Source organism: Magallana gigas, chromosome 5, assembly GCF_963853765.1.
Source record: "Magallana gigas chromosome 5, xbMagGiga1.1, whole genome shotgun sequence".
Classification (NCBI taxonomy): Eukaryota; Metazoa; Mollusca; class Bivalvia; order Ostreida; family Ostreidae; genus Magallana; species Magallana gigas.
Genome location: NC_088857.1, coordinates 6,468,301 through 6,480,397, shown reverse-complemented (window position 1 = coordinate 6,480,397; position 12,097 = coordinate 6,468,301). Strand labels below are relative to the sequence as shown.

The window sequence follows — 12,097 nt, the reverse complement described above, 5'->3', positions numbered from 1 at the left end:
TCAGCCAAGGAAAGTAAACAACGGACGCGCAATGCGACGATTTGCTATGATAACGGATATAAGGATTTGCGAATTACTGTGAAGTAAAATCAGGTACAACATCTGTATGTTAATTCTTACGATCGGCGGAATATCACCAGTGACCGTTTGATGCTGAGGATAGTTTGGAAATGAACTTTTGAATTGAATTCGTGAATTCTTTGTTGAGCTGAGAAAAATTACGGCGATCTGTTTTCAATTAATTTCTTCAATTTTAGTTTGTTCTTTCATATAACAAAACAAATGTTGACTGTGTTTTCGGGCAACATTGATTATATTAGCCCCCTTGGGACGAAAATATTGCCCTCCGCTTCGCGTCGGGCAATATTTCGTCCCTCGGGGGCTAATATAATCAATGTTGCCCACAGCCCCAGTCAATATTTGTATATTGTATATATATATATATATATATATATATATATATATATATATATATATATATATATATATATATATATATATATATTGAAACACAATAAAATCCACAGTGGTCAGCGAGTTATAGATAAAAAGTAAAATAAGAAAACACGAAAAACGTTCAATATAGCTTAGGCGCTTTCATTTTAAAATCTTCAGAAGCTATATAATGGTAACATAGTAACGTGACGTCAAAAAACTTGAACGTTGAACGGCAATGTCTATTATGACGTCATAGCTAGATTTAGTGGAAAAATATAATTTGCAACTTAGTATATAATAAACAATTCAATACATTATTATTTTACTTTATATTTTATTTTATTAGAATTCGACTTCAATTTTCAGTATCTCGATCGTTGTTTTATAATTTTTTCCTAGTATATTGACATGTCACGCGATGTTGTTCTAATACTTGATTAAAATTTCAAATTTGCTCTAAAATAAGTATCCTTATACAAATAGTTTTGTCAGATGGGCAATTAGTAACAATGACAAATCTGTAATTGCCTGGTTTGGATGTAGGTAAAACAAAATAAGGAACATGTTACCGATAAAAATGATTTAAAAAAAGATTAATGTTAAAAAAATTAATCAAAAAGTTGTGAGTCTTATCCAGACTATAAACATAATTTGAATCAAAATGGGATTATTCCAATTTTTATGGAGTTAAATAACTTTTCAAAAACTTGAAAAGGACGAATCAATCCGTGTTTTGTGTTTTCTGAGTTTGGTGCAACACTATCCAATGTAAATACATGAACATTACCCAATTATCATTATTAGCAATACAATGTATGATTTTCAAATGTAAAAAAGGAAATATCATACATTCATGAAATAACTTGAAATTTATACTCAGAAATTAACAAATTAACATTAACAGATATGTTTATCAACATATGTTTATCATATGTTAAATTTATATTAAACGTGCTTTATATAATCATGTGAAAACCACATTTTTATAAACACATGTTAATCATTTGTTGAGCACATGTTAATATCATTTTATGTATATTCATTATGGTTTTCAGTTTCAGGAAGACCTTATTGCTTTTGTAAAGATTATTTTTCTTGAAATTTACTTAGAAAGTACGTAGATCTATAAACAACACTTTTTGTATGAATGACGTCAATTTCGGTCGTTGATTTCCTTAATTTTTTTTTGTAAGTTTGTAATTTTGTCCGCTTAAATTTGAGATAGAAAATTGAAATTTTTCGAGATGTTAGATATATCATTTGTAGAATGTACAAAAAGTATAGGATTGTCTTTTGTCATTTTCGGTCGTGACCTGAAGGGGAACAAAAAAAGTATTTTTTTCAAATGTTGGTTAGTATGATGAATTTTTTCATATTGTTTTCCCCAAAGTTATTTAAGGCACTTAACCAATCCTTACGAGTGAAAGATTTACATCTTTCGTTTAATTATCTTGGATATTTCATTGAAATGTTTCTTTTTTCATTTTGTCCGCACAAAACTTTAAAAACGGCTTGTGGTTGAGCAACCAAACTTTGCTACAGTATAGACGTTAACATGTAAACTGGAAAAAAAGAATCAATATTTTGTCAGCCACTTCCGGTTGTCATCGGATACACATAAACTTTTTAGGATCTACCGGATTGATTTTGAAATTTTACTCAATAAATGCATCATCATTGTGTTCCTTCCATTGAAGTATCCTAAAATCTTATTAAGATTTTTCTTTCCTGATTTTGTCCCCACGAGGTCTCAATAACGTAAAGTGACTGAGTAGCCAAACATCGCTATAAAAGAGACGTGATCAATCAAATGTGCAGAATAGAAATTAATAATTTGTAAAGACTACCGTTCTTTTTCTTTGAAATACTTAGTTATATCATTAATATGTTCTTTTTTGTCCTGGCGAAATCTAAACAAGAGACCCTTGGGACACGTCGCTCATTTAAAGGATAGTTCTTGTATCATTCTATTTCGAAATGTTTGATTATAAATTAATCTCGTCAAAAATATTGTAAAACTTCGAATTCCATATATTCAAGATTGTACAATACGTTAAACTTAAAAGCCTAAGTACATCCAAGATCTTTAAACTGGACAATTTTATTATCTTAGGCTTCAACACATAATTCTTAAATAAACAATAATATATTATAATAAAAAGTGAAAGAAGGTCACGGTGACCTTTAAACAAGGAAATGAAGGTGTGAGGATGCTTACATATTAAACAACTAAGCGTAAAGTAGCATTGTATTTCATGATGATAATGTTTTAAGACAATTACCAATATCTTGTTATGATCTTCATTATAGCGAGCGCAGCTCGGCGGCGCGCAGCGCCGGAGCGAAGCGAGCTCTACCGGCAAGGCGTGTATGAACCATGATTATTTCTTTGTTATGCGGTCCCTAAAAGGAGTTACAGGGTCGGCCCCTAAAACTACCCTCTCAAGATATCTCGAGAACGGTACAAAATTTGTAAACACTTGTTGAACAAAAAGTGTTTGGATTGATTAGAGCTTTCATTTGAAAGTATGAAAAAGGGGTTGGCCCTTCAAATAAGGGGCTGAGGGGGCACTAAAGTATTTTGATATTAACTTTTTACCGTGAAATATTTTGTGATACGTTATAGAAGCAATTATGTTCATTCTAACGTTATTCACCTACAAATGGCAATCATTTACTCCTATGTTACATAATTAAGAGATTTAAAGGGGCCAGAAGTCCAAAAATTTGATGCTCAGTATCTCTAAATGGAGGAAAATTTTGAAAAGCAATATTGAACAAGAGATGCTCAAAATATTGAGCTCAACAATCTGCAACCATAATTTCTTTGTTATGCGGTCCCTAAAAGGAGTTACAGGGTCGGCCCCTAAAACGACCCTCAAGATATCTTGAGAACGGAACATAATTTGTAAACACTTGTTGAAAAAAAGTGTTTGAATTGATTAGAGCTTTCATTTGAAATCATGAAAAAGGGGCTGGTCCTTCAAATAAGGGGCTGAGGGGGCACTAAAGTCTTTTAATGGTAACTTTTATCATGAAATATTTTGTGATACGTTGTACATGTAGAGGCAATTATGTTCATTCTAAGGTTATTTACCTATACATGGCAATCATTTACTCCTATGTTACGTTATAAGGGATTTTCAGGGGCCAGAAGTCGAACACTTTGAAGCTCAATATTTCAAAATGGAGGAAAATTTGGAAAAGCAATATTGAACAAAAGATGCTCAAAATATTGAGCTTAACAATCTGCAACAATAATTTCTCTGTTATGCGGTCCCTAAAAGAGGTTACAGGTTCGGCCCCTGAAACGACCCTCTCAAGATATCTCGAGAACGGTTCAAACTTTGTAAACACTTGTTGAACAAAATATGTTTGAATTGACAAGAACATTCTTATGGAATCAAGAAAAAGGGGCCGGCCCTTCAAGTAAGGGGCTGAGGGGGCTCTAAAGTATTTAATGATAACTTGTTACTGTGAAATATTTTGTGATACGTTATAGAAGCAATTATGTTCATTCTAAGGTTATTTACCTATACGTGGTAATCATTTCCTCCTATATTATGCAATTAAGGATTTTAAGGGGCCAACACTTTGATCTTCAATATCTCGAAATAGAGGAAAATTCTGGAAAGCAGTATGTAACAAAAGATGCTCAAAATAATGTGCTTAACAATGTACAACCATATATTGTTTGTTATCTGGACCCTAAAAGGAGTTTTAGGACCGGATATCAAAATGATTTTACCAGATATCTCAAAAACGGTAACCAATTTCTAAACACTTATTAGCGGTACACAATAATACCTTTTAACTAAAATGAATGAAAAGGAGCTGTTCCCTCAAATAAGGGTCATTCCTTATTCTAAAATTCGGACGGAAGACCTCCTTGTTGCTCGCAACGAGATCGTGTCTAGTTATTATTATTATTTATTTTCTAAAAGGTTAGTTGATGATTTATCTCATATCGATACTATGAGTTAAGTATTTCATTTGAAATGATCTATTTTTTTTTATAAACGTAACATAAAAGATAAATAACGATGTTGCCAATTTTTTCAAGTTTGAAAACATCCCATCGAGTTTATTTAATACATTGTGATTCAGTTGTTTTTAAACATACATATTATCTTCCGTGGCTTAATTGGTCATGTATAATATTTCGTTATTTGAGCCATGCTATTATGATTCAATATTATGTTAAATATCAGTTTTATTCAAAAATGTACATGTATACAAACAAAGAGGGTTGTTATTGAATGGGATACTTGGTCAATCAATTAAAGCAGTCGCGGATCGGATAGGGATTTTTTTATGTATTTATCCTGAAAAATGCTATGTTAAATGTATCGGGATGAGATTTGACTTAATCCTAAATACTAATTAATGATATTCATCTTAAACGAAAGTAAAAAAAAGGCGAAATGCGTAAGTTTCAAAACACCCGCTAAGGCTACATGATATTGACGTGACTACCAGCTTCTTACCCTCATTTCTTTTACTCTCATTCAGTGACCTTTTCTGACAGCGTATCTTTAACTCATAAACCCCTTCACTGTGCTACAAACCGACTTTAAATGTATTTGAATATATTTTTAATGTGCGATACATTATGACACAAACTAGTTGTCGTAATTTTAGAAAAGTGATATCCACCAGCCAATATTTACAACAGTGTTTGTTTTAGTATGTGAAAGATCAATTGAAGATGACCTGATATCAGTAAGTATGGACATTTCTCTCTCGATTTTGTCTGGTGCTTACCAGTGGCTCATAACATAAAGCATGCAAAGATTTTGACTTTAAGTAGGGTCATAAGTAAGACTTAGGCGGAATTTAGGACCTACATAACATAAGGCAAACTTAGCAATGTCTTTACTAAGTCATGCTTATATTAATAAATGAAAAAAAGAATTGTTTATTTCTTATATCGAATTTGAATGTATTGGTAAAAAATTTATTGTCTTGGGTTAATACATTGTATCTAGTTTATTTATAGATACAAACAATTGATATCTTTTATATTAGATAGGGGTAGAAGTAAATGTACAGACACAACATTCAAGGTGGCATAAGTATATATATGTACCTAAATTATGTGATTAATACAGTGTATTCAAATGCTGAATTGCAACAATATTAACAATGAAACTTCTGAATGTGTGTAAACAAAACTTGAGATAAACGTAAGTCACCTCTACCGACCGCCTTAGTTTTGGGTAAATTGTCCTAGCTAAGCACTCTTCTATTAACGGCCTTAAGTCTACGAATGTGCATAAGTCCTACTTACCACTGTCTTAGACTTGTGTATCCTTTATGTTGCGAGCCCCTGGTCGTGAGGCATTTATCATAGACAAGAATTATATGTCATTAGTTAAATAATTAATATATGAAGGAGATGGTCATTTTCAAAATAACGTTCTATTTCAGACAATGGAGGGAAACAGGGGATTCCGGGGTAGAGGGGGTAGAGGAGGGCGTAGACCATGGCGGGGGAGACCAAAGTCACAAAACAGATCCACAGATAACATGGCGGCTTCAGGTACTTCTCAGGAGCAAGCTGAAGACGAGGGAAACCAAGGACGTCATTCAATTCCAATATATGACTCCTCGGAGTTTGAGGATAATAATTCTGGTTCGCGAGGAAGGGGGAATAGAAGAAGGCCAAACTACAGGGGAAGGGGATCAGGAGAAAGAGGACACCCATCCCAACGGAGACCAAGATCTGCATCCATTCAAGACAGAGGTGATAGGCAAGGCAACGGACGTGGCAATTACAGAGGTCAGCGCTCTAGCAGTAGTTGCAGAAATGAAGGACAAGTGAGATTCATGGGGTACAGACGACTGGAGGAACTTTACAAGGAAGATGATCCTGATGCTGTACTTCTTCAGTTGGTCACAAGCAGGAATGGATTTGAAAAGTTATTAGAAACACAGCTGCAAGGCGAGTGGATGTTCTTTCTTATACCCATTTTAGCGAAAGCATACAAATCCACAAAAGACCAAAACTGCCACGAATTAACTCAGATATTGAGTGCAAAACAACTAATTCTAATCCACCTCATACCCTTTTTGGATAAACTTGAATTTGATATTATTTCATTTACTGATGACCAAAAGACGGGAGACTTGTTATGGAATCTGTGTCAACTAACCCTGTGTTTATTTCAAAATATGCAAAACAGCATTCCATTTTTAGCCCCATTTCTGGACAAATTGGAAAAACTGGCTAATGATAAATACAACTCTATCTGTATTTCGTATTGTCCGCAAATATATACCGAACTTAAAGATCTTCAGGAGGCAAAAACTGAAATTCACAAGAACTATATCAAGAACTTACACAAAGAGGAAAGACCGAAGAGACGCCCTGAACCAGAGAATAAGGAGCCACCAGATGATTTCCACGATCTTTCCGTACTTCCGACCTTGCAAGACCTACAATTTAATCAGAAACCATTCCTGCGAGTTAACAGAACAAAAGGGGGATATAATGACTTACAACAATACTTGGATATTCAGTTTCGTCTTTTGAGAGAAGATTACTTGCATCCTTTGAGAGAAGGTATTTTAGACTATCGAAGAGAACTTGAAGAGGCAAAGAGGGTAGGACGAAAACGACAAACAGACATACGAATGTATGAGAATGTCGAAATACTTCGTCCTCTGTGCTCAAAACAAGGAGTCAGGCACGTCATCAGATTTGACAATACAAAATTCGCAACTATGCGATGGGAGTCGTCAAGGAGACTATTGTATGGGTCATTGCTTTGTTTATCATCAGATGGTTTCCAAACAATGCTGTTTGCCACAGTAACTGAACGAAAGGTAGCGGATTTACAGAACGGTATAGTGGAGGTTCAGTTTACGGAAGACGCTCACTCTTTTAATTTATCAGCAAACCAGTTATATGTGATGGCTGAAACAACAGCATACTTTGAAGCCTACAGATACATTTTGCAAGGACTTCAAGAAGTTGGAAATGATATGCCGTTACAATCCTCAATTGTTCATTGCAAACCCAACGAAAAACCTCCTAGGTATCTTATTCAAGCTGGATCTGTTATGCCATATGACTTCTGCCCCCTTTTACAAATGGACAAAAAACCAAGAGACTTTAAATGCCCTGTTCTTAACACAAGAAAGTGGCCTTCAGCTAAACAACTCGGAATGGATGACTCCCAGCATAAGGCTTTACAGATGGCCATAACCAAAGAAATCGCAATAATACAGGGACCTCCTGGTACTGGTAAGACATATGTTGGACTCAAAATTGTACACCTTCTGCTGCACAACAAGGAAATGTGGACAGAAAATAGAAAAATGGATCCCATATTAGTGGTTTGTTACACCAATCATGCCTTAGATCAATTTCTCGTCGGAATCTCTGAGTACTCAGAGAAATTAGTGAGGATCGGTGGGAGGTGTAAAACAGAAGAGTTAGAGGAATATTCCTTGCAAAATTACCGAATTAAAGCCCGTGAAGACAAATCGATTTCAAGAACTATCCACGAGAAAAAAAGTGAATGCCGCATGAACATGGCAAGCTGCAGTGATAAAATAGAGCTGGTTAGCGAAAAATTAAAATGCGCAAAACAAGGAATTCTTCGTCTAAATGAACTATCCCAATTTATGGATGATGTGCATGTTAACAGCTTCAAACTTGATTCAGAGAGTGAAAGTCAGCGTGCCAGTATTGATGAGTGGCTCGGATTTGATGTTAATATGATGGAAAATGCTCACGAAAGTGATGAAGATAAACATAAAAATATGCTGATGATTGAATGGGAAAACGAACTATCTAACGGATCAAAGGTTGAAAGAATGAAAAAAGACGAAGCTTACCTTGTCAAACATCCATGGCAGCTCAAGTTGCACGAGAGAGGGGCTCTATACAAGTGTCTTCTTAAAGAGTTTCAGGATTTCCTCGGTAATCAAATTACTTTATTGAAAAATGACGCTATCAGAACTAGAAAAGCAAAATCATCAAAAAGCCCCAAACCACAGGAAGAGATTAATAGCTACTTAAATTTGCTTACGAATTCTGAAAAATATATTGTAGAAGTAAAGTATCTTATAGACTTCATGCCAAAATATTTTAAGCGAATACTAAAGATGATACAAGAGGAAGGGAGCATCATTGACTGGTTGTGTTTAGATGGCTCGCCAGAAAACTGCAATCGAATTGCTGAAGTGTTGCTTGAGGAATACTTAGATGCAAAAGAGGAGGCTGAATATGAAAACGAAGAAAGAAAACTCGAAGAAGAAGATATTGAAGACGATGATGAATTGAAATTTTTTTCTGGATATAGCCAAAATAATGAAAAAGATGAAACATCTTCAAAGAATTTAAGTGATGCGTCTTTTGCAATACTTTTCAGTAAAGTTGACAGATCACAAGACACAAATGTGTGGGCTGTTCAGATAAGTCGAAACAAACTCCGAAAAAATTTGAAGAAAATTATAGACAGTAATGATATCATGAGCACATCAGAGGTAGCAAAAGTGAATGATGTATGGAAACTGAAACCCTTTGCACGTCAAAGACTGTATCGTTATTGGCTGAGTTGTTATATCACCTATATGAAAGGGTCCATACAAGAAGCAGAAAAACAATACGACGATCTCTGTAAAGGATATAGAGAGGTTTTAGATGCAGAAGATGTGGAGATAATGCGGGGAGCAGATGTGATAGGAATGACAACAACTGGTGCTGCAAAATATCGAAATATCTTACAGTCAATAAGGCCAAAGATAATCATTGTCGAAGAAGCTGCAGAGGTTCTTGAGTCTCATATTGTCACAACGATAAATTCAAACTGCCAGCATCTTATACTCATTGGCGATCACAAACAATTACGACCAACACCAACTGTTTACTTTCTTGCCAAGAAGTATAACCTTGACTTATCATTGTTCGAGAGAATGGTTAACAATGATCTAAACTACGTGACGCTTGGAATACAACATAGAATGCGGCCAGAAATATCCATTTTGATGAGGTATGAACATCTCTATCCGGACCTCAATGATCATGAGGACGTCAAAGTCTATGAGCATGTAAAGGGTGTTACATCAGATGTGTACTTCTTAAATCACAGTGAACCAGAAACGGATAATAGAGAGACAAAGAGTAAGTCCAATATTCACGAGGCAAAATTCGTCAAACGGCTGTGCAGGTATTTTCTTCAGCAAGACTATGAGAGAGGTCAGATTACCATTCTCACTGCCTACACTGGGCAAATACTTGCTCTAAAAAAAGAGATGCCGAAAAACGAATTCGAAGGAGTCCGCATTACGTCAATCGATAATTTTCAAGGAGAAGAAAATGACATCATTATCCTTTCACTTGTTCGAAGTAATAGCATGGGAATTACTGGGTTCCTAAAAATAGATAACAGAATTTGTGTTGCCTTGTCAAGAGCTCGCAAAGGACTATTTGTTATAGGAAATTTTGAACTTCTTTGTTCCGAGAGCGAATTATGGAGGTATGTTGTAAATTTAATGAAAGATAGAAATAGTTTTGGAAAAAGTTTGATTCTACAATGTGGAAATCATCCAGGAAATAGTGCAGAAGTAAGCCGAGATTCCGACTTTGATCAAGTGTCAAATGGTGGTTGTTATCTGCCTTGTAATTTTATTCTCAATTGCTCTCACAAGTGTGGACAAATTTGCCATGTTTCAGACCCTAAACACGAACTATACAAGTGTTTACAGCCATGTCTGAAAAAATGTGACAATGGACATTTCTGCCAACGAAAATGTTTTCAGGATTGTGAAGCTTGTAAGGTTAAAGTTAAAAAGACCATACCATCGTGCGGACACGTCGAAAATGTTCCATGCTCTGTCAATGAAGATCAATGGTCTTGTAAAGCACCATGTAACACAATTCTTCCATGTATTCATATCTGCAAAGGAAATTGTGGAAACTGCAGGACGCAAAACACCCATGCGCAGTGTTTAGAACCTTGCAAAAAGCGACTGTCTTGCGGACACATTATTGATGCGAAATGTTCCGATGATGAAAAAAGTCTAATCTGCAAGTCACCATGTAATAGTAAGCTTGAATGCGGACATTTGTGCACTGGAACTTGCAACGCATGTCAGCAAGGTCGCTTGCACATTCCATGCCAATCTAAGAGCGATGGAAAACGTCTGTCCTGTGGGCATATTATTGATGCTATATGTTCTGCAGATGAAGAAAATCTCGTCTGCATGAAACCATGTGGTGGTAAGCTGGAATGCGGACATGTTTGTAGTGGAAGTTGTAATGATTGTCAACAAGGTCGCTTACACATTCCCTGTCAATCTAAGTGCAATCGAAAACTTATCTGTGGTCACAAATGCTTAGCCCTCTGTGTCAAAGGTTGTCCTCCTTGTGACCAAAAATGTCAAACTGAGTGTGAGCATAGAAAATGCAAGACAAAATGCAGTGATCCTTGTGAGAATTGTAAGAGTCCTTGTTCTCGGCGCTGTATTCATCAGGCATGTGAAAAAAGTTGTAGTGAAAAGTGTATTAAATTACCCTGCTCTCGAAACTGCGCTAAAACACTTTCATGCAGTCATGCCTGCCTAGGTATTTGTGGCGAAAATTGTCCACTGATGTGTACAGATTGTCACTTGTTAACATTTCAGGATTCGTCATGCGAAATAAACGATGGTGTTCGTTTAGTCACACTTAACGATTGTAATCATACTTTTAGCGTTGATTCTCTGGACAGACACATGTTTAATAAGAGTTCATCAGTTGCATTGACATTGCCACAATGCCCAACATGTTTTGCTCATATAAACAAAAGTGTGAGATATAAACATGTTATTGAAGAAATTAGAAACGATATGGAAATCATAAAAAGGAGAATAAACGATGAAAACACTTCGTCTCTGAAAAACAAACTTAAATATGTTAAAGAAAAGGTGACGATGTTGAAGGCAAAAGACCCAGAAGCTGTGGGTTTAATCATTAAACAACTCAACGAGGACAAGGCAAAGGTCAATGAAAGAGTCGAATTTGCACATGCACAGGTGATCATTTTGGAAATAATTTACAAAATATATCAAAGTATTTTACTATCTGTTATTGAAGATACCAAAGAGGAAAAACAGATAGGGTTGCAGTTGACAAGAATTCGTCAATGGTTATTCAAATGTCATCGGGCTATAACCAAGAAGAAAACGAAGACACTACAACTCCAAACTAGATATTGCTTCTCTAGGCAGGAGCTCTCTGAGGTACGTCTCGAGTTATTGAGACTGGCATACCTGGTTCAATTTCTAAAGTTCACCGAATCTAGTGGAATAAAATGCACAACAGAAGTTCAAGAGCTGTTTAAAAAGTCTCCATTTTTAGAAGCAAAATGTACGCGTATCCGATCGTCGGCAAGAGTTTATGGAATTGGATTTGATGAAGGACTTTTTAATGACTTGGTCAGCCCTGATGTATTACAACACTATAGAATATGGCAATATGGGACTTGGTTTAAATGTAGAAGTGGTAAGTAGGTTAAACAATATACTCTAATTCTCGTATTTTATATCTTAGTTTTTTAATTTCGGCGATATTTATAATCTAGTGATAACTCGCAGGATAAACATTACACAAAATGAGTGCATTTGATTGTTTTTGTTAGAGTAATATATTCTTAGTGATTAAAAACAG

The 12,097-nt window shown here is 35.3% G+C and overlaps 1 protein-coding gene across 2 annotated transcripts in view; it reads left to right on the top strand.

The window, feature by feature from the left end:
* The window catches only part of LOC105347399 (NFX1-type zinc finger-containing protein 1), a 45,962-nt gene that overhangs the window by 30,016 nt on the left and 3,849 nt on the right, over positions 1-12,097 (top strand). For both annotated transcript variants that reach the window (XM_066083823.1, XM_066083822.1), the window contains exons 15-16: positions 5,126-5,160; positions 5,869-11,932. In XM_066083823.1, coding sequence (XP_065939895.1) covers positions 5,126-5,160; positions 5,869-11,932 — 6,099 coding nt within the window. The remainder of the gene's footprint in view (positions 1-5,125; positions 5,161-5,868; positions 11,933-12,097) is intronic.